We start from the raw sequence: 24,488 nt of genomic DNA on the forward strand, positions 1-24,488 counted from the left end.
AAATAAATAAATAAATAAATAAATAAATAAATAAATAAATAAATAAAATGTTCCTGGTACATGACACCATGCCAGGAGTTGAGAATACAAGGTTGAAACAAAACATTAAGGTTCCATGACCTCATGGAAACTTAAGAGTTTAATGTGAAGGATAGCGAAGATAATCAAACAAGTAATTACAATAAAGTACAGCAGAAAACGTAGAAACACTATGGGAGAATCAAAAGGAGAATCTTCTAACCTAGAAGTAACGCTTAAATTTAAGACCTGAATGGGAGGAGCGCCTGGGTGGCTCAGTCGTTAAGCGTCTGCCTTCGGCTCAGATCATGAAACCCAGGGTCCTGCTCTGCGGGAAGCCTGCTTCTCCCTCTCCCACTCCCCCTGCTTGTGTTCCTTCTCTCACTGTCTCTCTGTCAAATAAATAAGTAAAATCTTAAAAAAAAAAAAAAAAAAAAAAAAAAGACCTGAATGGGAGTAGTTAAGTGGATGAAAGACAGGTATTTGCCCTTTCTGGTACTCTAAACACCATTAACCACCATAACTTTCTTGAAACATCCTTCCAACTATGCAATTCACAGACCACTTTTCCTTCTGAGATTCCTTTGCTGGTTTCTTAAACTATTTAAACTATAACTGCTCAGTCATAGGCCATCTTTTACACTCCCCAGCTGATTTCATCCAACCATGGTCTTTAAATACTATTTGTCAAATACATTATTTCCAGAGACCTATTTTTAACATGCCTACCTTCACAGGCTTCTCAAATTTATCATGTTCAAAGCATCTTCTCCCCTAAAAGCTATGTTGCTACTTTCTTGTACCAATTCTCCCCACCTTTTTCATCACTATCCTCAGTTACTTACGTCTAATACCTGAATGACATCTTTAATACTTCCCTTTTTTATCCCACTTCATTGTGTCAGGACCTGTCAATTCTATATCCAAAATACTTATATAATTAATATACCCACTTTCTCCATTCCCACTAACATCAACCTAGTCCAAATGACTATCATCTTACTTAATGTAAGAAACCCCCCACCATTCTCCATTTAGCAGCCAAAGGTCTTTAAAACTGTAAACCGATCCCCTTAAAAAAAAAAAAATTTTAACAGCTCTTTTTTTTAAGATTTTACTTGTCACAGAGAGAGAGAGAGCACAAAGCAGGGGGAGTGACAAAGAGGGGGGGCAATAGGCAGAGAGAAATAGGCTCCCCACTGAGCCCAGGACCCTGGGATCATGACCTGAGCTGAAGGCAAATGGGTAACTGACTAAGCCACCCAGGTGTCCCAATAGATTTCTACTCTACTTCCCAAAGGCTATATAAGGGCCTGTATTATCTTGCCTCTGCCATTTCGTCAGTCTCATTTTTTTTTAATTTTATTTTATTATGTTATGTTAATCATCATACATCATTAGTTTTTGATGTCGTGTTCCATGATTCATTGTTTGTGTATAACACCCAGTGCTCTATTCAATACATGCCCTCTTTAATACCCATCACCAGGCTAACCCATCCCCCCACCCCCTCCCCTCTAGAACCCTCAGTTTATTTCTCGGAGTCCACAGTCTCTCATGGTTCATCTCCCCTTCCGATTTTCCCCCCTTCATTTTTCCCTTCCTACTATCTTTTTTTTTTTTTTTTTAACATATAATGTATTATTTGTTTCAGAGGTACAGGTCTGTGATTCATCAGTCTTAACACAATTCACAGTGCTCACCATAGCACATACCCTCCCCAATGTCTATCACCCAGCCACCCCATCCCTCCCACCCCCCACCACTCCAGCAACCCTCAGTTTGTTTCCTGAGATTAAGAATTCCTCATATCAGTGAGATCATATGATACATGTCTTTCTCTGACTGACTTATTTCGCTTAGCATAATACCCTCTAGTTCCATCCACATCGTTGCAAATGGCAAGATTTCTCCCCCCCGCTTTTTGATGGCTGCATAATATTCCATCGTCAGTCTCATTTAAAGAAACTTTCTCACCTCCTACTGTCCCACCTTACCAGCCACCTTTAGGTTCTTTTGACAACAAACATAATTACTCCACAGTCCATGCTGTGACTTTCTACCTGTAACACTCTTCTCTCCAGTGCTCCACCATAGTTAACTGATTCACAGTTCACATTCTTTGAGTTTCCATTTAAACATGTAGAGAAGGCTTTCCTGACTGATCATTCAAGCTAAAGAAGGACTCCCTATTACTCTCATAATCTCCAGGTTTTTTTTTCCCCCATTACATTTATTATATATTTGTAATTATTATATTTATAGACTGGTTTATGGCCTTCTCTTCTGTTAATTAGATTTTAAGCTTCACTGATAGGAACTATACTATTTATATACCCAGTTCCTCATGACGCTTGGCATTTAAGATGTTCAACAAATTTATTAAACGAAGTACTGAAATGAATCAACAAAAAAATACCTTGGAAGCAGCAGTGATCACCTAGGGGCAGTGCAGTATAAAAGAGTATTTATATTAAAGGGATAGACAGATGAGCCCAGAAAGGACAGTACTATCCACACTACTACTATGGCACTTTTTAGGCCATTTATATTATAGTATACATCTAATCTCCTGCATCAAATTATGAATCCCTGGAATGGACAGCTAGAATCAGTCTGATTATAAATACAAGTGATGCTACTTCTGACATTTTTAACTCTTGAGCAAGTTGCTTCAGTAAATCTAAGACTTAATTACAAAATTAGTGTAACTAAATCTGCTTCACAGGATGGCTACAAGGAGTAGATGAAAGAAATGCCTGGGTGGCACAGTCGGTCGAGTGTCTGCTTTCGGCTCAGGTCATGATCCGGAAGTCCTCGGATGGACCCCAATGTTGGGCTCCCTGCTCAGCGGGGAGTCTGCTTCTCCCTCTCTTTCTGCCCCTCCCCCTAGCTTGTGCTCTCTAGCTCTCACTCATTCTCTCTCAAATAAACAAACAAAATTAAAAAAAAAAAAAAGTAAGTGAAATATGTAAAATATTATAGTAAATGTCAAGACATAACAAATGTTATGTTGTTTTTACCTCCATACATAGTAGAATCTCATCTGTCTCAGAGTATATTCTAAAGCCAGCAGGGCATAAACTGAATATTGCCAAATGGTTCTTTAGGTCTTTAAATCACCTATAAAATACAACATTTGTGGTTTTGTATATACAGGGTTCTCTCAAAGTCCCAATACCGAAGTTTTTCCTTCTGAATTGAAAAGAACTGCTTTCTATGATTGGAACCCCAAATGAAGTTGTTGGATTATGTTTAGAGGTCATATTAAAATAAGAAAACCACCACAACCACCACTGTTTTTGTTGGCTAGCCACATATATAGCCACATGTGAGTTAAAAATGAGCATGTGCGGGCGCCTGGGTGGCTCAATCATTAAGTGTCTGCCTTCGGCTCAGGTCATGATCTCAGGGTCCTGGGATCAAGCCCCACATCGGGCTCCCTGCTCCACGGGAAGCCTGCTTCTCCCTCTCCCGCTGTGTCTCTCTCTGTCAAATAAATAAATAAAATCTTAAAAAAAAAAAATGAGCATGTGCCACTAACTATATCTTCCTACAAGCCTAACAAATACTCCATGAATGTTACATTAACAAAAGACCTTTATCAATTTCTTTTTTTTTTTTAAAGATTTTATTTATTTATTTGACAGAGAGAAACACAGCGAGAGAGGGAACACAAGCAGGGGGAGTGGGAGAGGGAGAAGCAGGCTCCCCGCTGAGCAGAGAGCCTGATGTGGGACTCGATCCCAGGACCCTGGGATCATGACCTGAGCTGAAGGCAGACGCTTAACGACTGAGCCACCCAGGCGCCCCGACCTTTATCAATTTCTAACTGAAGGTTTAAATATAAAAAATAAAACCCCAGGGGCACCTGGGTGGCTCAGTCAATTAAGTGTCTGCCTTCGGCCCAAGTCAGGATCTCGGGCTCCTTGGGTTGAGCCCCGTATCAGGCTCCCTGTTCCATAGGAGTCTGCTTCTCCCTCCCCCTCCCCCCCCCAATAATAATAAATAAAATCTTTAAAAAAACAAATAAATAAAATAAAATCCCAAGAGTACTTGAAGGAAACCACTGTAAATATTTTTATCATCTTGGTGGGAAAAAACCTAAGCATGACACCAAAGACTGAAAGCCGTAAAATAATTTTTGCTCAAATAGATAAAAAACTAAAAATTTTATATACTCCACCCCACATCAGTATAAACAATGTTAAAAAAAAGGAAAATAACTGCAACATCTGAGGAAGAGTTAAAATCACTCCAAAACAAAAATCAGCAAATATATGCAGGCAAATTACAGAAGAATCAGTACAAGCCGACAGTCCTACCTGAAAACAATGTATGCAATACATCAAAGTGCTAGTGAGGATGTGAAAAATATGGAATTCATACACAGTGCTGGTAGATGCATAAAATGGTACAACCATATTGGAAAACTCGCATTTTCAAACATGCACCTACCTTACAACCTAGCAATTTCACCTTTATATATCCAAGAAAAGTGCTTGTGTCCACAATAATACCTGTCCACTGACAAGTGAATGTATAAGCAAACTGTGGTACAATTCATACAATGAAATACTATACAATAACTTAAAAAAATAAAGCCTCACTACGGAATCAAGCAATAATATGGATCTCAAAAAACATGTTAAGAAGCTAGACTACTTGGTACATACCATGTGATCCTATTTATATGAAGTTCAAAGACAGGCAAACCTAATCTATAGTTAACAGAAGTCAGAATAATGGTAACCTGAAGGAGGAAAGGTATTAATTGGGAAGAGTCTCAAGGGAAAGTTCTAAGCCAATAGAGATGTTATATAAATTTTGATCTGGGGTGCCTGGGTGGCTCAGTAGTTAAGCGTCTGCCTTCGGCTCGAGTCATGGTCCCGGGGTGCTGGGATCAAGTCCCACGTCGTGAGGGGGAAGGGAGTGTCCCTGCTCGGTGGGGGGTCTGCTTCTCCCTCTGCCCCTCCTCCCACTTGTTCTCTCAATCTCTCTCTCTCAAATAAATAAAAATATTAAAACAATTTTTTTTGATCTGGATAATGGTACCTAGGTAAAAATGGACTGAGCTGTACACGTATTTGAGCTTGGTATCATATATAAATTATCCCTCAATTAAAAAAAAAATCAACAAGACTACTTTTACCTGAATATTTACAGCAGCATTATTCATAATAGCCTAAAAGTGGAAACAACCCACCAAGTGCACCAAATGATGAACGGATAAGCAAAATGTGGCATATCCATACACATGATGAAATATTATCTTGTAGTAAAAAGAATGAAGTACTGATATATGCTACAGTATGTGTGAACCTTAAAAATACACTGTGTGAAAGAAGCCAGTACCCAAGGACTGAGGGTGTGCAGAAGGCAGAGAGAGGAATGCTAACAGGTATGGAGTTTCTTTTTGGGGTGATGAAAATGTTCTAAAGTTTGTGGTGATGGTTGCATAACTGAATATACTAAAAATCACTGAACTGGAGGGGGCACCTGGGTGGCTCAGTCAGTTAAACGTCTGCCTTTGGCTCAAGGTCATAAACTCAGGGTCCTAGGATGGAGAACCACGTCAGGCTCCCTGCTCAGCAGGGACTCTGCTTCTCCCTCTCACCCTACCCCAGCTCACGCGCCCAGGCTCTTAAAATAAAAAAGATTTTATTTATTTATTTGAGAGAGAGAGCATAAGCAGGGAGAGGCGGGCAGAGGGAGAGGGAGAAGCAGGCTCCCTGCTGAGCAAGGACCCGGGTCTGGACCCAGGGCTTGATCGCAGGATGCTGGGATCATGACCAGAGCCGAAGGCAGACGCTTAAGTGACTGAGCCACCCAGGCGCCCCAATAAAATCTTAAAACAACAACCACCACCACTGAACTGGATACTTTAAGTGGTTGAATTCAATAAAGTTATTAAAAAATCAACAAAACTAAACTATGAAAATAAGTACTTATTTTACTACTCTTCTAAGTCACTTTGCCTTAAAAATAAACAAGTACAAATCTAAGAAGTGCAACTGAGGAAAGAGTGTTACTTTCAGCCAGCTGAGCTAGACCAAGGGGTAAGAAAGAAAGGATGTTTCTTTTTTTCCCCAAAGATTTTACTTATTTATTTGACAGACAGAGAGTGAGGGAGAGAGAGTGCACCAGAGCAGGAACACAAGCAGGGGGAGTGGGAGAGGGAGAAGCAGGCTCCCCACTGAACAGGGAACCCAACGCAGGGCTTGATTCCAGGACCCTGGGATCATGACCTAAGCCGAAGGCAGACGCTTAACGACTGAGCCACCCAGGCATCCTAGGAAAAGATGTTTCTGACAGCAGAAATCACACAAGCAAATTCAACCCGGGATATCTATCAACTTGCCCCATACAAATTTCCATCTAGCTGAAATCCCTAATGCCTTCTATTCTCCCAAAGTAACAAATGGACATAAAGTAATACTAAATATCAGACATGAGATTCTCAAGAAAATTCTGAAGGAAAGTAGATTAGCCATCACCTAGGCCTGGGATATGAGATTAAACTGGAAGGAGGGATTAGGGTGCCTGGGTGGCTCAGCGAGTGAAGTGTCTGCCTTCGGCTCAGGTCATGATCCCAGGGTCCTAGGATCAAGCCCCGCGTTGGGCTCCCTGTTCAGTGGGGAGCCTGCTTCTCCCTCTCCCTCTGCCCCCCGGCTTGTGCTCTCTCACTCTATCTCAAATAAATAAAATCTTTAAAAAAATAAAAGTAAAAAAATAAACTGGAAGGTGGGATCTTACTGGGATAATGAAAATATTCCAAAACTAGATTGTGGGGACGCCTGGGTGGCTTAGTCGGTTAAGCGTCTGCCTTCGGCTCAGGTCATGATCCCAGGGTCCTGGGATGAGTCCCATACCCAGTTCCTTGCTCAGCAGGGAGCCTGCTTCTCCCTCTGCCTGCGCTCTGACAAATAAATAAATAAAATCCTAAAAAACAAAAAAAAAACACAAAAAAACCCACTAGATTGTGGTGATGGTGGTACAATTTGCTAAATCTAAAAATCACTGAGTTTCACTTAAAACAGGTATATTTTATGGCATGTAAATTATACTTCAATAAAGTTTAAAAATGAAGGAAAAAAAGATCATGAATCGGTACAATTATAAAAGAGATCAAATAAAGATACACATTAACTGTTCAAACAGGAAAACTTATACTTTTAAGCACTAGGTTATCTCTAATAACTTTCTGGCATTCTTGGGTATAGCAAACTATAACACATTTAAAAGAATTTCTATCACATAGTAACTACTAAATTTATTATATGTTGAAAAGACCTTCACATTTTATAGTAATTTAAAAGATAAATGTAAGTAAAAATATCTCTAGGATCAATCTTTATCACAAAAACTCCTAAAAATCTGAGTAATTATGGTATTATTCTCAACAGTTTGGGAAACATTGACATAGACCTCAAGATGCTATAATAAATCTTTAGAGTAGGAGTTAGAGTATAAATGTAAACTCTATTAGATGTTGGCACTAATTATAGGCCCTTCTTCAAGCTCCTAGTTTCCAGCAATCAGAGAACCAGGAGAACTGAAGCAACAAATGGGTCATTATACATCATTAAGTAGAGCTAAAACTGCTAAGACTCAAGTTTAAAAGCTGCTAACCATAACACAAAACTACCTTTCTAGACAACTTCTTACATTCTCATTATTTGTCATTAACCCAGATAATTCAACATTCACCCTTAATCAATTTCATCAAATTCTTCAACAGCCACAACTCCATCTCCCTTTCCTTTACCTCCACTCTACCTACTGGTACTTAAAATGTGTCAGACACTACAGAGATAAAAGATCACTGATAGGTTGGAGTAGGGGTGCCTGGGTGGCTCAGTCGGTTAAGCGTCTGCCTTTGGCTCAGGTCATGATGTAAGGGTCCTGGGATCTAGTCCCGCATCCAGCTCCCTGCTCAGCGGGGAGTCTGCTTCTCCCTCTGCCTCTGCCCCTCCTCTCCTTGTACTCTCTCACTCTCAAATAAATAAAATCTTAAAAAAAAAGACAGGTTGGAGTATTACTAATTCTAACTGGACTAACAGGTAAAATTTTCAATTAGATCCTAAACGATTTAAACACATCGAGATGGGGAGAAAAGATTTTTAAAAGGAAAAGAAGTATGGGTTATATATTTTTTTAAGGTTTTATTTGATTTGATTTGTCAGAGAGAGCATAAGGAGGAGTGGCAGGCAGAGGGAGAAGCAGGCTCCCTGCTGAGCAAGGAGCCCATGTGGGACTTGATGCCAGAACCCTGAGAACATGACCTGAGTGGAAGGCAGATGCTTAACGGACTGAGCCACCCAGGCGTCCCAAAGTATGGGTTATATTAAAGAGATTATTAAGAGAATGAAAGACAACAATGAAAGACAAAAAACGAATAGGTAAATTGTGACCACATCAAGATCTAGTAAGTGGAACTTTTTTTTTCAAAATTTTTACCCAACAGCACCTAAGTGGCTCAGTCACTAAGCGTCTGCCTTCAGCTCACGTCATGATCCCAGGGTGCTGGGATCGAGTCCCGCATCAAGCCCCCTGCTTGGTGGGAAACGTGCCTCTTTCTCTCTCCCTCTGCTGCTCCCCACTGCTTCTGCTCTCTCTCGCTTGCTCTCTTTCTCAAATAAATAATCTTTAAAAAAATTTTTTTACACAATCAGATAAGGAAGGTAAGGTTTTAAAGCAGTATCAAGGATGTAATTCTAAGATAGATGACTATAAAGCATCACAGGTAGTAACAGGCCTGAAAAACTTCTACACCATGGGCAGCCTTCCCCCACTCCCCAAAATAAGTCTAACTTTACAAAAGAAAAAAATGAAAAATATACATACCCACATAAACAAATTTCCCTTGACCCTACCAACCCTTTAACCTCCAGTCTTATTCCCATTCCCTTACCAGCATTCTACTCACTAACACTGTATTCAGAAAATTGCTTTCTCCAAGGTTACCAATATTTTAAAAGCTTTCCCCCCCAAAAAGTCTTCATTCTGCTTTAACCTCCCTCATTTAGAAATGTCAACCACCCTTTCTTTTTCTAATAGCTTTTTACTTATTATAGAAGTAATTCACGTTCACTAGTAGAAAATCTATGAAATTCATTTAAGTGAAAAGGAAACTACCCACAACCAACCTTCTTTCTTAAAATTCCTTTTCTTGGCTCCCTCCTACTTTTATGCACAATTTTCCAGTCTCCTTTTTCCTGTTTCTCAAAGTTCCAAAAATGGGCATGGCCAACAGTGAAGCACTCCAGCACCTAAGTGGCTCAGTCGCTAAGCGTCTGCCATCAGCTCAGGTCATGATCCCAGCACCCTGGGATCATTACATCTCTTGATCATACTCCCTTCCTCTCAATTTACCAAGAAAAATAACTTTGCCATTGTTGCTTTCTCTCCTAACCTTCAATTCCACATTCCCTATTGCCTGCTATACATTTTCTATCTGATGTTTACCAGCTCCTCAAACCCGACTTAAAACTTAGGTCATGTTTTCTCCAATATGTTTCCCCTCCGGACCCACAATTTTCAATGTAATTACCTAATGTCAGTATCTTTCACAGCTAACTCTTTAAGAAGTAACTTTTTATTATTTCTCTCCATTGGAATGCAACCAAAGAGAGCTTCAATTAGCTACTGTACTTTACACTATTTATAAGGAAAAAGACAGGCATAAGGGCACTGTGACATCAAAGTACATTAATGAATACAACCGGATAATTTCAAGAGCAAAGGGATTTCTAACTTTTCTGTTTTACTAAAGAATTTGACAAAGACAGGTGCCTTGGTAGGGCAGTCGGTTAAGCATCTGACTCTTGGTTTCAGCTCAGGTGGTGATCTCAGTGTGATACAGAGCTGACAGTCTGCTTAAGTAAGATTCTCTCTCCTTCTCTCTTTCTCCCCTCCCCACCTCCCGCGTGCTCTCTCTCTCAAACAAATAAATCTTAAAAAAAAAAGAAGAAGAAGAATTTGACAAATACTACCCCGGTTTCATCTACATGAAATATTAGGCATAGTGAGGTTAAATTATCATAGTGATAGAATCAGGACCAGGCTTGAGGCTCTTCATTATGTCTTCCAGCTTTTCATTAAATAGTGGTTAATACTTAAATGATTTTCAACCAAGGAGTTTAAAATAACTTCTTAATTACAAATTACTTTAGGTAACCAAAAGAAAAAACCCACTTTAAATCAAACTCATCATTAATGTGCCACTGACAGAAGCGAACAGTAAGTAAAATAATATATACATCTACTATATCTGAAAAAGAAATTTTCTTATAAATATTAATATGGTGATATCTTTCTTTCAGATCTTTCACATGCTATGTCACTGAATAACTTCCTGTGTAAGAACCAAAGTATCCAGTGATTTTCCCTCTCCCAAATTCAAAACAGTATCTACTTAGAGATATTCCTAATTAAGGAATGTTACCTGCTCAGACCACAGACTAGTCTGTCTTCCAAAAATATACATTATATTCTCATAAATATTTTGCTGAATTTCTAGACATGCCAAATTCTACTATAAACATGCCATGATTTTGCACCTTTCCAGACCTAACATTTTTATTAATTGAACATTTCATAAGTCCTTTAATAAAACAAAATCAAATTCACTACTTACAAATAAAATATATCACTTACAGTAGTAATCATAATCATCTGTGAAAATCCTAGAAGTGAGTTAGGTAGTTTATCAATTTAAAAGGTAAACACAAAGTATCAAGAAACTTAGCAAAGCTAAGTCCACTTACGCTTTCACATAAAGCATGTGAGCAGCTTTTCTATCTACATAACCATTTTAAAGCACATTAAGCTTAGGAACTGAAGGTTTAAAAGGCTCCTAGGTAAGCCTTCTAATTCTACTTAGAGCATTTTTCTTGCTGCAAGTATAACAGGGGAAAGAATACTGATGCTAAGATCCTATCTGCCTTAAGCAAAGTCAGATTTAATAGTCTCCTTATCCAAAACTTACACATAGCTCTATTAAAAGTCCCAACCAGGGACCCCTGGGTGGCTCAGTCGTTAAGCGTTTGCCTTCGGCTCAGGTCATGATCCCAGGGTCCTGGGATTGAGTCCCGCATCAGGTTCCTTGCTCAGTGAGGAGCCTCCTTCCCTCTCTCCCTCTGCTGCTCCCCCTGCTTGTGCTCTCTCTCTCTCTCTCTCTGACAAATAAATAAATAAAAATCATTAAAAAAAAACTATCTTTAAAAAAAATAAAAAATAAAATAAAAGTCCCAACCACATGCATTTGTGAGGGCTGTGTGACTATGAAACTCCAGAAAAGCAGGAAATCATGAATTTCTTCTACCAACCACTCAGCTCAGTGCCTATCATAAAGACATTTACTATTAAATGAACCAAGGGGGCCTGGGTGGTGCAGTCGCTGAAGTGCCTGACTCTTGGTTTCGGATCAAGTCATGATCTCAGGGTCATTAGATTGAACCTGGCGTCAGGCTCGAGTCGGCTTAGGATTCTCTCTCCCTCTGCCCCTCCCCTGCTCTGTCTCTCTCTCTCAAATTAAAAAAAAAAAGAAAAAGAAACAGATTGGGAACGGTTCTTTGGAATAAACATTTCAAAAAAATTTTTCCTGACATTACATTTTAATTTATTTATTTGAGAGTGTGAGAGAGAGCACACAAGTGGGGGTGGAGGGGTAAGAGAGGAAGAGGGAGAAGCAGACTCCCCGCTGAGCAGGGAGCCTGATGCGATGCGGGACTCGATCCCAGGACCCTGGGATCATGACCCGAGCCTAAGGCAGATGCTTAACTGACTAAGCCACCCAGGCGCCCCTCCTGACATTACATTTAAAACTTCAGTTCAAATGTAAGCTTCATGAGAGAGAGGATTCTATCTTGTCTACAGTATCGGATCCCCAGCATAAAGATAGAATTTGCCATATGATAGGCAAATATTCTTAAAATATTTGAAAACAATCAGAAACAATTAGTTGTTTGAGTGTCCATTCTCAGCTAATACTCCAAGATTAAAAAAAAAAGTCTTCATCTACAGATTCTATTCCCAATGGAGGTAAGTTCAAAGTCCATGAACTTTTAGAGTAGAAGAGACAGCAATCATCTAGTTCAAATAAAAATAGTTAAAATTTAAGGAAGAATACATAAAACTAGGTGTTAAAAAGGTGAGCTTTCAGTTTACAAAGTATCACAGAAGGTCAGAGTAGGAAAAGATGGCATTTAAGATGGGATTAATGAGATTTGTGAATAGGAAAACTTTTAGTTTTAGGTGATAAGAGCTTAGCAGGAGAGGTGGGCAGCCTGAGCAAAGCTTTGTATGGAAAGGTTTCCACTGAAGAACACTGACAGTGAAAGCAGAAGAATGCAGAAAGACTAATGTCTATTGTAATCTGCCAAAAACCTTCAGAGATGTCTTAACTTTATCTTATAAATGAACAAACAAGTATTTCTGAGTGAATGAGAGTAGGAAGTAGCAAACAGTCTCTGGAAACATAATTAATGTTGAATGAATGAATACCAAATGTCATATATTTTACAGTTCCAAAAAAAAATTTTTTTTGTTTTGTTTTGTTTTAAAGACTTTATTTGAGAGTAAGTGAGAGCGAGAAAGCACAACCGGGGTCAGGAGCAGAGGGAAAGGGAGAAGCAGATTCTCCTGCTGAGCAGAGAGCCCAACATGGGGTTTGATCCCAGGACCCTGGGATCATGACCTGAGCTGGAAGGCAGTCGCTTAACTGACTGAGCCACCCAGGTGCCCCTAAACCAAATTTTTTAAAACCTTATTTCTAGATATACAGAAGTCAATTAATCTCAAAGCATATAATTTAAATGACAAATGAGATTCCTGTACACAAATCTACTTTAAAGACTGAAAGACATTTTTATTACACAAGTTCTTATTTCTCTTTGCATACAACAAATATTTACTGAGAGTCCACAGTGTGCCAGGCACTGTGCTTATAACTGTGCCAATTTTCATGTTACAATAAGCTATCTACTAATGATCTCAGTGTTCAAATAGGCACTTGTGTTCCTTCTCCATTAGTGCTGATCATTTTCCACTGAAATATACAACACTATAGTTAGACTGAGACAGAAAATAAAATGTATGGCATGGTAGATGGGTTAATCAATTGGCACTTATGCAGTAATTCAAATAACCTGGAGAGAACTTAGTAGATGCCAAATACTTCCCTGAATTTTTTACATGCATCATCTCGCTCAACCCACATGACACTATGACATACATACTATTACTACTTTTATTTTGTACGTAAGGAAAATGATGCTTAGAAGTTAAGTAACTTTCATAACATCCCCCAGCTAGTACAGAACGCTTCAAGGTTTAAAAAAAAAAAAAAGAAAAAATCAAGTAACTATGGGGGTTTTCAATTATGTTTCCAAGAAAGCTTGTACTTTTTATTGGTTTTCTCCAGTCTTTGAGGCAAAGCTTGTTACATGAAGATATTTCAAATTGGGAAATGACAACATGATCAAAAAATGTTAACAGAAATTAGGGAAAAAAAAGGATCAAAATCCGTGCTATGCTACTGAGTAAGTCAATTGGGAATACTAAAATTTATCTTTTTTTTTTTTAAAGATTTTATTTACTTGAGGGGGGCACAAGAAGGGGGAGCAGCAGGCAGAGGGAGAAGCAGACTCCCCACTGAGCAGGGAGTCCAATGCAGGGCTTGATCCCAGAACCCTGGGGCCATGACTGGAACTGAAGGCAGACACTTAACTGACTGAGCCACCCAGGCGCCCTAATTTGTCAAAAATATCTGCCAAAAAGAGAGTCCTTACTGTGGTCTCTAGCAGTCTAATGGAACTTTCTTAATTTTATCTATATGTAATATTAAAAATATATAAATACTCTAAAAATCCTTGATTTGAGGGTGGTATAACAGAGCTAAAGCCTGTATTATTATCTGCTACAATTAAGTAAAGCTTAATACTGACAAAGAATTGCAGTAACAAAAGACAAAAATTCCTCACCTCGTGAAACTCAAAAATTATACTACTGAGAATAAATAAAATATGTATGATAAACCAGTGCTACAGAGAAAAATAAATGAAGGGAGATGTAGAGTGTCTGGAGTGTTACAGTCAGGGGAACTCCTCAGTGATACGGAGATGGTTGAACGATGACAGAAGTGAGAGATCAAGTCTGGGAGACCACTGAGTAAAAGCGGATCCAAGCAGATGGACAGTTAAGTGCAATCACTGTGAGGCAAGAGCACTTTGTTTTTTAACTAGCTGCACTATAATACTTTGGTAACATTTACAATTTTTACAGTTAGTGATCACTTCACTTACTGAAGAGATTCACTCAAATGTCAATCATCTTTTTCTTTTAACTAAATGAACCAAAATATAATTTCAGCTGAATAAAAACAGTATGGAATGACTGCTTCATCCTGTCTTACCCAAAGCAAGATGAGCCTGACAGAAATAAAATGTTACTTCCTCATTCTTACTACAGTCAAGCTTCTTCATCAAGACTTACCTAGGATCTATTTCCTAAATCAAGGTTTTGCCACAAAAAAGTCAAAGCAAGTTAAGTATTCAAATAGAAGCACTTCATTAAAATGGAATGAAGACTAGAGCTGAAAATATTCTAAAAAAAGTTACATTAGGAAAATTACAAAAAAATTAAGGTGGAAAAATTGTAAGAAATTTGCAAAATGTAAATAGCTAACAATCACAGAAATACAGGCTAGACCACAAATTTTCTTTGACAGAAAAGCAGTGTTCACTATTCTACAGTATTCCAAAACCCTAACAGAAGCTTAAGAGTTAAGTAAAAAATGCTATGAATATTTTGATTATTCATCTTCTAAAAATCAGCTTGTGAAATATTTACCCCAGGCCTCAATTACAAGATGTCAGTGTATATAACTAGACATTCAATACCCGCTTGAGGAATGAATGAATTTCAAATTTTTCTACAAGGGAAGCAACTCTTTTTTTCAAATAATTTTTAAAATTAATAATTACACACAGCACGTTTAGTCAGAATAATAAAATCATGGTAGAGGGGCGCCTGGGTGGCTCAGTCGTTAAGTGTCCGCCTTCGGCTCAGGTCATGATCCCAGGGTCCTGGGATTGAGCCCCTCATTGGACTCCCTGCTCCGCAGGAAGCCTGCTTCTCCCTCTCCCACTCCCCCTGCTTGTCTTCCCTCTCTCACTGTGTCTCTCTCTGTCAAATAAATAAAATCTTTAAAAAAATAAAAAATAAAATCATGGTAGAAATCACCGTAACTGAACTTTTAGGGTGCCTAAACTTACACATGTATTAATACTTCATAAACAAAATAATGTTCATCTTAACCTGTATCTATCACAAAACAAATCAAAATAAAAAGTGATCCGTAACTCCCTCCATAGTTTCATAATGGTTCAAAATGGGAATTTGTTTCAGCGCATTATATCTAAAAGAAATCTAAACTCCTCCCAAGGTGACTTTGAGCCTAAAAATTTGAGCATGGGTGGTGAGGGGTTGGGGTCTGGCTGGCTCAGTGGGTGGAGCATGGGACTTATGATCTTGGGGTGGTAGGCTTGAGCCCCACCTTGGGTGCAGAGGTTACTTAAACATAAAATCTTTAAAAAAAATTTTTGAACATCACTCTTGTATGATCTAATAACGGTTGCATTTATATATGTAAGATTTAACTTTTTTATTTTAAAATAATTTTACACTTAATTTGTTTAAACTTTGTGGGTAGTCTTAAAATATAAGTTCCTTGAGGGCAGAGATCTCTAAAAAGAGCATTGTACATTGAAGATGTCCAATTAGGAATACTCCTGTGGCTTCTGTAAAGTCAATATAAATAATGTTTTTAAATGAGTTTCCTATCAGCTAAGAGGAGCATAAAATAACTGAATTTCTACTTTAAAGAGGGACTTCTTTTTCCGCTTAAAAATAAATGTACACTGAACTTCCCTAAAGCTTGCAGACTCAGTGGGATACCAAAAGACAATTATTAACTGGCATAGGAAATTACAGGGGTCCTTTTAAGAAGCCTTTAAAATACTCACTAAAATATAAAAAGTTACAGAAATTTAGAAACAAACAATGAAACTGAAGATAGTACAATAATATACCCACATATTAAGGCTGTTTTCCAAAGGGTGGTCCCCCGAAAATAAAGGGGGAAAAGGGAACCAATCCTCCGCGAGCTGATAGGGAACTTGGCACGTTTCAAGGCACCCTGCCTTACACTGTCTCACTTGACTGTCACAGCAACCCTGTGGCCTAATTTTATGAATGGGAGAAACTCAGCATCAAAAGATTAAGCGACTTGCCCAAGGTCAGTCAAGAAAATTAGTGGTTCAGCTCTACCTAGAAGGGTGCACTTCACCTGACACTTTCTACTACACATCGCCCTGCCTCCCCGACTGAGGCATCAGCGAGTAGAACAGTGAATCTACCCTCGCCCTGCCAAAGAGGCGGGGGCTTGCCTCTGAAAGCTTTCCCTAGCCGCTCAGTCGCAGAGAATAAAGTTGTGCAGATCACCGATCAGCCCAGTGAAGTGACAACCTGACAGGCGCAGCCCCCAAAGGACCAGCTCTGCATTCCCAGGAGCCCCTCCGAACCCGGCGCCAGCGAGACTGCTCCCGGAAACGTCTGAAAAACCTCCCAGTGAGTTTCGCCCCCTCCTGGGCGCGAGGAACGAGCTGGGAATGAGCCAGAGGGCGGCCGGCCACCCGAGCCAGCCATGTGTCCAGCCCGTCACGCCCGCCTCGCCTCAGCCGGCTCCTCATGCCTTGACCGCAGCCAGAGGCCCAGCTCAGGATCCGACGCAAAGGCTGCCTTGGCCGGCACCACCACCGCAGCAGCCTGAGGCACCCTGGCGTGGCACTCGCAGTCAGGTCCCCGCCCCACCCCTCCAGTTGGGCCCCTCAGCGACGCCGTCCGCGCCTCTGGCCAGGCCCAGAGGGCTCGGCCTGCCACAGTCAGCCGCCCGCCCGGCGTCCTTACTTCATTGAGCTGGCGCTCCGCGGCCTCACGCAGGGCTGGGTCCATGGTGCCCCGCAGGGCCTCGATAATGGTGTTGGGGTCCATCGTAGCGCGGACTCGGTCAAACCCGGGGCTCGGGTGCTACTGGGCCAGGAATAGCGCCGCTCACTGCGCACATGGACCCACCGCGCTCCGCAGCGGCAACCGGCGCGAAAGGAAAGAGAAGCGCCAAGGCCCCGGATAGAACCTCTTCGCCTCGGCGTGGAGGCGGGAGATGCTCCAGCCACTTCCTGTCGGCGCGCGCGCGGGGCACCTTGGGAGATGTAGTCCGCGAGAGCTTTCCGCAGCCCACGTGTCCCTGAACTGTCGCTCCTACTGACAGTCTTGCTTTTCAAGAAAGGAAAAATGTTCAAACTGCACAGGAAAAAATTAAATCAAACGCAAAACATTTCCCATAATTATATACCCATATACCCATGGTGACCGAGAGGCGAATCTGATGCAATGTGTGATGCGATCCATTGCTAGTAGCTTTGTAATTGAGGGTTATCTTTTGAAAAGCAGTTTGAGATGTGTTTCTAAATGCCATAAAAATGTTCATAATCTTTGCCCCAAGAATTCCCATTCATGAGACTTTATCCTAAGGAAATGACACAAAAGATTAAATGAGCTTTATGTGTAACAGGTATTATAACATTACATATTTATGATTACCAAATACTAAAAATAGGGCTTTTATTGAGTATCCAAATTTTGGTAGGAACTTTATATAAATCACTCGTAAATGCAGAATAAGACATAATCCCTATTAGAATCCCACCTTCTTTAAAACAGCTACAGAAACAGTTTCAGAAAGGTTAAATAACTTGCCCAAGTTCACTTAGTAAGAAGCTGACCTACGATTTCAAATCCTAGGAGGTTTCTGTTTTGAAAGTTTTCATTCTCTTCACTGAATCACTCTGCCTTTCAAGAGAAATGTCAATATGAGGATTTTTAAGCAAAGTGAAAGAATTCAATCAATTAAATATTTCACAGCCATTAAAAATTACAAATATTATATACATTGACACAACACAAAAACAGTTATGTGAGGTTATGGCTTTGTAACATGGACAAAACCTGGGAAACAAAGCTGGCAAAAGGAATCAATTGATTTTCTAGGATGGTGAGATTTTGAGTAATTTCCTTTTATATTTGTCATCGTTGTAATAGTTATGTAAACATATTTACTTAAAATGAATCACAAATCTTCAAATGCAACTTCTTAAAAGATCACTTACTGTTTTCAGTTTGCAGAAAGGAGAAAGGGGGCATGAAAGTCTTTCCCTGGAATAGTGGACTTTGCAATATTAATACCTTTTATATGCCAATCACTGTGTCTGGAAGTGAGGTTTATATAATTATTCCCAATTTACAAATGAAGAACCCAAGGCTCACATAAGCTACTTAAATTGTGAAAGATCATAAAATTTCCATAATATAACCTGTTGTTAGCTCTATCAGTGTACTGATACAATCTGTTTAAGAATTTCCTCTCCTTGGGGCTTCTAACTGGCTCAGTAGGAAGAGCATGCGACTCTTGATCTTGGGGTCATGAACTATTGATCTTGGGGTCCTGAGTTTGAGCCCCACATTGGGTCTACACCTAGAGATTCCTTAAAAATAAACTTTTAGGGCGCCTGGGTGGCTCAGTCATTAAGCGTCTGCCTTTGGCTCGGGTCATGATCCCAGGATCCTGGGATCAAGTCTCACATCAGGCTCCCTGCCCAGTGGGAAGCCTGCTTCTCCCTCTCCCACTCCCCCTGCTTGTGTTCCTTTTCTCACTGTGTCTCTCTCTGTCAAATAAATAAATAAAACCTTTAAAAGAAATAAAAATAAAAATAAACTTAAAAAAAAAATTTCCTCTCTCCTTCCACCCCTCAATTGTGAGAGCCTTAAAAATAAGGATTGTGTTTTATTCACTTTTGTATCCTTATCTCCTACCATGAAGCTTAAATGTCTGCTAAGAGTTCAATAAATATTTTAGTGAATAAATGAAGAAAGGAATGAATGAACTAGTGATGACTTGGTGGCTGAGTCAGAATTGAAACCTCAATCTTCATGATTCCTACGCCAGTCCTCTTTGCACTACTACATATCTATTTTAGATTCCAGAATTGACTTGTACACTATGAAATTGTGACAATTACAGCATCGTACAATATATGTAGACGACCTGACACATAAAAGGTGCTCCAAAAATGTTAATTCCCTTTCCCTGAAACGGAAAGGGAGAAGTGGTGGCAGGAAATACGATTTTTACCCTTCAGGACTGGGAACTGGGAACCAGCAAGTTTTGCAGAGCTAAAGCTGGAGTGGGGCCTGCGTCTCATGCTTCAGAGAGAATAGAGCTCATAGGATGCTAGACACCATCTGGGGAGCCAGAGTTCCTTCCTTTATCCACACACGGAACTTGGCTCTAGGACCTGTCAGAAGCTTAGCTGCAGGGTGATTAGTACACCCGACTTATTTGTAGGTTGACTTTTTGTCAAGCCAGTGACACAGAGAATGTGACTTATATGACTGGAAATTTAGATGTGAGCTCCTCCAGGGCAGGGACCATTGTCTATCTCTTTGTGGCAAACACAGAAATGAACATATGGTCAATAAATAAATGTGTGAAGATTAAAGAAAAACATGCTACATTAGGCCAGTATAAACATAAATAGATAAACTTTGTATCTCCTCACTCAATCCCAATTCCTAGTACCCCTATAGCCAATATAGATATAATGCCTTCTTGGGCAAGATTAGTCTAAGGAATTCAGAAAACTATAAAATACAAGGTTTCAGAGCTGATTTTGAGCTGGAATGGAATTGGACAAAATAGAGATAAGGAACAATGCAGGGGTGACTCAGTTACCTAATCTTATAAATGATGGTTCTGTTGTTCAAACAAACAACAACAAAAAAAATATGTCCTCTGCAGGTATGAAAGGAAAGGAGGTTTCAGGGAGTGACCATACAGCTATAATATAAGGGAACAAAAAGAATCAATTCTCCCTTTACAAACCTCCACTGGAGGCTTTTGTGGGTGAACATCAGTGATAAGGCCTTGATGATAAATATTTAGCACCCAAAGGTATCTTAAAACCTAGACTGATCTGTCTGAGGTGATTGGATTTTTGTCAAGACATTCCATAATTACTGAAGCCCCGCATCCTATATAGCCTATGTTAGGTCTATTTCAGATATCCCAACATTTTAGACAAAATTTCTCATGAAATTTAGTTTTTTTCAATAATGGTAATCATTATACTTGTAACTAAGTGAAATTCATTTTTACACCTTGGTAAGATTTTTACTCTAAACAATTCAAAATGGAGGGGTTAGGGTGCCTGGCTGGCTCAGTCAGTAGAGCATGATACTCTTGATCTTGGGGTCGTGAGTTCAAGCCCGACATTGGGGGTAGAGTTTACTTTAAAATTAATAAATAAAACAAGCTTTCCTGTGCAATATCCTTTCCTAGGTGTCTGCTCACTCCTGGGACCACAATGGGGGGAAAAAATAAAGTGGGGCTTAAAAAAAAAACAAGGAAGCTAAAAAAAGAGGGATTGATTATGTTCTGAGGCATGTACAAACTGTGCTGCCACTAGTAAAGCTTTTATCTCACTGGCCCTCATTTTTTGTTTCCACCTGTGAAATGAGTAAATAACCCTACCCAGGCTCCCAAAATTATTCTGAGAATCAAATGAGGTCGGGAGGGGCACCTGGGTGGCTCAGTCGTTAAGCGTCTGCCTTAGGCTCCGGTCATGATCCCAGCATCAGGCTCCTTGCTCAGCGGAAAGCCTGCTTCTCCCTCTCCCACTCCCCTGCTGGTGTTCCTTCTCTCACTATCTCTCTCTCTCTGTCAAATCTTGGATAAAATCTTTAAAAAAAAAATGAGGTTGGGAAGTGCTTTGTAATTATAAAGCTCAGAACAAAAGTAAATTGTTATTGGTATTTTAAGGGAAAGGCTGAGGAGAAAGGAAAGTAAGAGGGCAAGGAAGGAGAGTTAATAGAAGGTGACGAAATGAGGACTTTCTGCAGAGCATCCTTCGTAGCAGCTATAATTCTGCACGTTCAGCAGCTTGGTATGTATGTGTGTAAAGCTTAGTATGTGTAAGAAAAGGTAAAAGACAATCTCATACTGAAACTGTCAAATGAAGACCATTCCTTATTGCATTTTTTTTAAATATACTGACTTACACAAAATTGGAGTTCATGCCCTAAACCATATAAACAATTTTAAAGATCAGCTTCATCAAAGTATAATTTACGTAAAGTTCAATGAGGGTTCACAAAGTTATACACTCACGTCACACTAACACAATCAACATATAGATTATCTCCATCAGCCCTTCCCAGTTAATCCTTATGTGTTCAGCTCTGTGCCACATACGCCCACTGATGTACTTTCTATCACTATCAATTAGATTTGCCTTTCCTACTGTTTCATATAAATGGAATCATGCAGTAAGTACGTTTTGTGTCTGGTTTTTATTCCATGATGTTGAGGGTATCAGTAGTTCCCTCCTTGTTGCTAAATGGCAGTCTGTTACCTGATATACAACAATTATCCATTCATCTGTTGGTGGACATGCGGGTCATTTATAGTTTTTCACTATTGTGTATTAAGCTGATATGTACATTCGTGTACAAATCTGAGTGTGGATATATGTTTTCTTTTTTTTAATTAATTAATTTATTTGACAGAGAGAGACACAGCGAGAGAGGGAACACAAGCAGGAGGAGTGGGAGAGGGAGAAGCAGGCTTCCCGCGGAGCAGGGAGCCTGTGCAGGGCTCGATCCCAGGACCCCGGGACCATGACCCGAGCTGAAGGCAGACACCTAACAACTGAGCCACCCAGGCGCCCCTGGACATATGTTTTCATTTCTCTGGTAAATAGCTAAGAATGGAATGGTTGATTTGTATTGTTAAGTGTATATGTAACTTCATAAGAAACTGCCAAGGGTGCCTTCTGCTTGTGCTCTCTCTCTCTCTCTCTCACTCTGACAAATAACTAAGTAAATATTTAAAAAACAAAACAAAAAACAAAAAACATAAGGGTGCATATATCTTTTAAAATTAGTGTTCTCGGGGGGCGCCTGGGTGGCTCAGTCGTTAAGTGTCTGCCTTCATCTCAGGTCGTGATCGCAGGGTCCTGGAATCAAGTCCCGCATCGGGCTCCCTGATCAATGGGGAGCCTGCTTCTCCCTCCGCCTGCCACTCCCCCTGCTTGTGCTCTCTCTCTCTCTCTGACAAGTAAATAAATAAAGATCTTTAAAATTAGTGTCTCATATTCTTTGGGTAAATACCCGGTAGTAGAATCACTAGATCATATGGTAATTCTATTTTCAATTTTTTAAAGACTCTCCATACTGTTTTCCACAGTTTCTCTGTACTATCTTTGCAATCTCCTGTGAATCTATATTGCATAATAATAAAAAGGCTTAAAAAATAATAATAATAAAAAGGTTTAAAAAAATAGATGTCATAGGGGTGCCTGGGTGGCTCAGTTGATTAAAGCCTCTGCCTTCAGCTCAGGTCATGATCCCAGGGTCCTGGGATCGAGTCCCGCCCTGGGCTCCCTGCTCTGTGGGGAGCCTGCTTCTCCCTCTGCCTGCCGCTTCCCCTGCTTGTGCTCTCTCTCTGTCTCTCTGTCTCTCTCTATCTCTGACAAATAAATAAATAAAATCTTTTTAAAAAATAAAAATAACAAATAACAAATAAATTGGGGCACCTGGCTAGCTCAGTTGGTGGAGCATGTGACTCTTGATCTCCAGGTTGTGAGTTCAAGCCCCATGTTGGGTGTAGAGATTACTTAAAAAAAATTTTTTTTAAACACAAATAAATAAATAAATAGTGGCAAGCTAATAAGATACATAAATCTAAGTAAGGACTTATATCCAGAACATATAAAGAATTCCTACAAATCAGTTTTTGTTTTTTTTTTTTTTAAAGACAGGAAACTCAATTTAAAAATGTACAAAAGATTGTGGTGCCTGGCTGGCTTAGTCAGTGGAGCTTTTGACTCTTGATCTTAGGGTTGCAAGTTCAAGCCCCATGTTGGGTGTAGAGATTACTTAAAAATAAAATCTTAGGGGCACCTGGGTGACTCAGTCGGTTGAGCATCTGCCTTTGGCTCAGGTCATGATCCCAGGGTCCTGGGATCAAGCCTCACGTAGGGCTCCCTGCTCAGCGGGGAGCCTGCTTCTCCCTCTCCCTGCCCCCTACTCATGCTCCGTCTCGCTATTTCCATCTCTCTCCCTCTCAGATGGATGGATAAAGCCTTTAAAAAATAACATCTTGGGCGCCTGGGTGGCTCAGTTGGTTAAGCGACTGCCTTCGGCTCAGGTCATGATCCTGGAGTCCCTGGATCGAGTCCCGCATCGGGCTCCCTGCTCGGTAGGGAGTCTGCTTCTCCCTCTGACCCTCCCCTCTCTCATGTGCTCTCTCTCTCTCAAATAAATTAAAAAAATAAAATAAATAAAAATAAAAAACATCTTTAAAAATGTACAAAAAACTTAAATAGACATCTCACTAAAGAGAAAAACAAAATGGACAATAAACATATAAAAAGGTGCTCAGCATCATTAACCATCAAAGAAATGCAAATTAAAACCACCATTAGTAGCATTACTCACCAAAGAACATCTAAAATTAAATGATTGACAATACAAAGGGTTGATTAAGATGTGGAACAACTAGAACTCTCATGCTTTGTAGGTGGAGTGTAATTTGGTACAATCACTTCAGAAAAATGTTTGGCAGTGCCTACTAAAACTAAGCATACATGTGACCCTAGATATATACCATAAAAAATTAGTGTTTATGCCCATCAAAAGACAGTCATGACAATGGTTATGGCAGTTTTCCTTGTAATTGCTCAGAACTGGAAATGACCCAAATATCCATTAATAGAATGAATAAATAAATTCATACAATGGAATGCTACACTGCAATGAAAAAGGACAGACCATTGATATGCACACAACATGGATGAGTCTCCCTGACAATGTTGAATGAAAGAAGTCACACACAAAACAGTATATATTATATGACTCCAATTATATTAAATTCAAAAACATGCAAATTTAATCAATGGTGTCAGAATAGCATCTATCCCTGGAGGAGACACTAACAGAGATAGGACACAAGGAAACTTCTGGGATAATGGAAATGTTTTCTATTTGTCTGGATAGTGGTTACAACTGTTATATACACACACATGCAAAAATTACCTAGCTCTTAAGATTTGTGTACTCCATTATATATGTTATACCTCAATAAAAATTTTTAAGAGAAACAATCAGTAGCATTTGCCTACATCAGCCACAACCAACTAGAAAAGATAATAGGAAATAAGATATTATTCACTATAACACCATATTGATATACCATAAAATCATAGTAATTAAAAACATACAACAATGTCACTTGCTCAGAACCAGGCAAATAGGAACAGAACAGAACCAAAAGCTATAAATTGAATCCTTAT

General features: G+C 39.6%; 1 protein-coding gene across 2 annotated transcripts in view; it reads right to left on the reverse strand.

Moving 5' to 3' along the window:
• The window catches only part of IPO7 (importin 7), a 58,285-nt gene extending 41,039 nt beyond the window's left edge, over positions 1–17,246 (reverse strand). The window contains exon 1 of one of the 2 annotated variants that reach the window (XM_034995548.1): positions 16,990–17,246. In XM_034995548.1, the coding sequence (XP_034851439.1) occupies positions 16,990–17,073 (84 nt within the window). In that variant the 5' untranslated portion in view covers positions 17,074–17,246. Of the gene's footprint in view, positions 1–3,041; positions 3,063–16,989 lie in introns of those variants that run through there. The other variant, XM_034995549.1, reaches the window with a different exon arrangement.
• Positions 17,247–24,488: the final 7,242 nt, after the last annotated feature.

The sequence above is a fragment of the Mirounga leonina genome, unplaced genomic scaffold, assembly GCF_011800145.1.
Source record: "Mirounga leonina isolate KUSES-001 unplaced genomic scaffold, KU_Mleo_1.0 Mir_92, whole genome shotgun sequence".
NCBI classification, from domain to species: Eukaryota; Metazoa; Chordata; class Mammalia; order Carnivora; family Phocidae; genus Mirounga; species Mirounga leonina.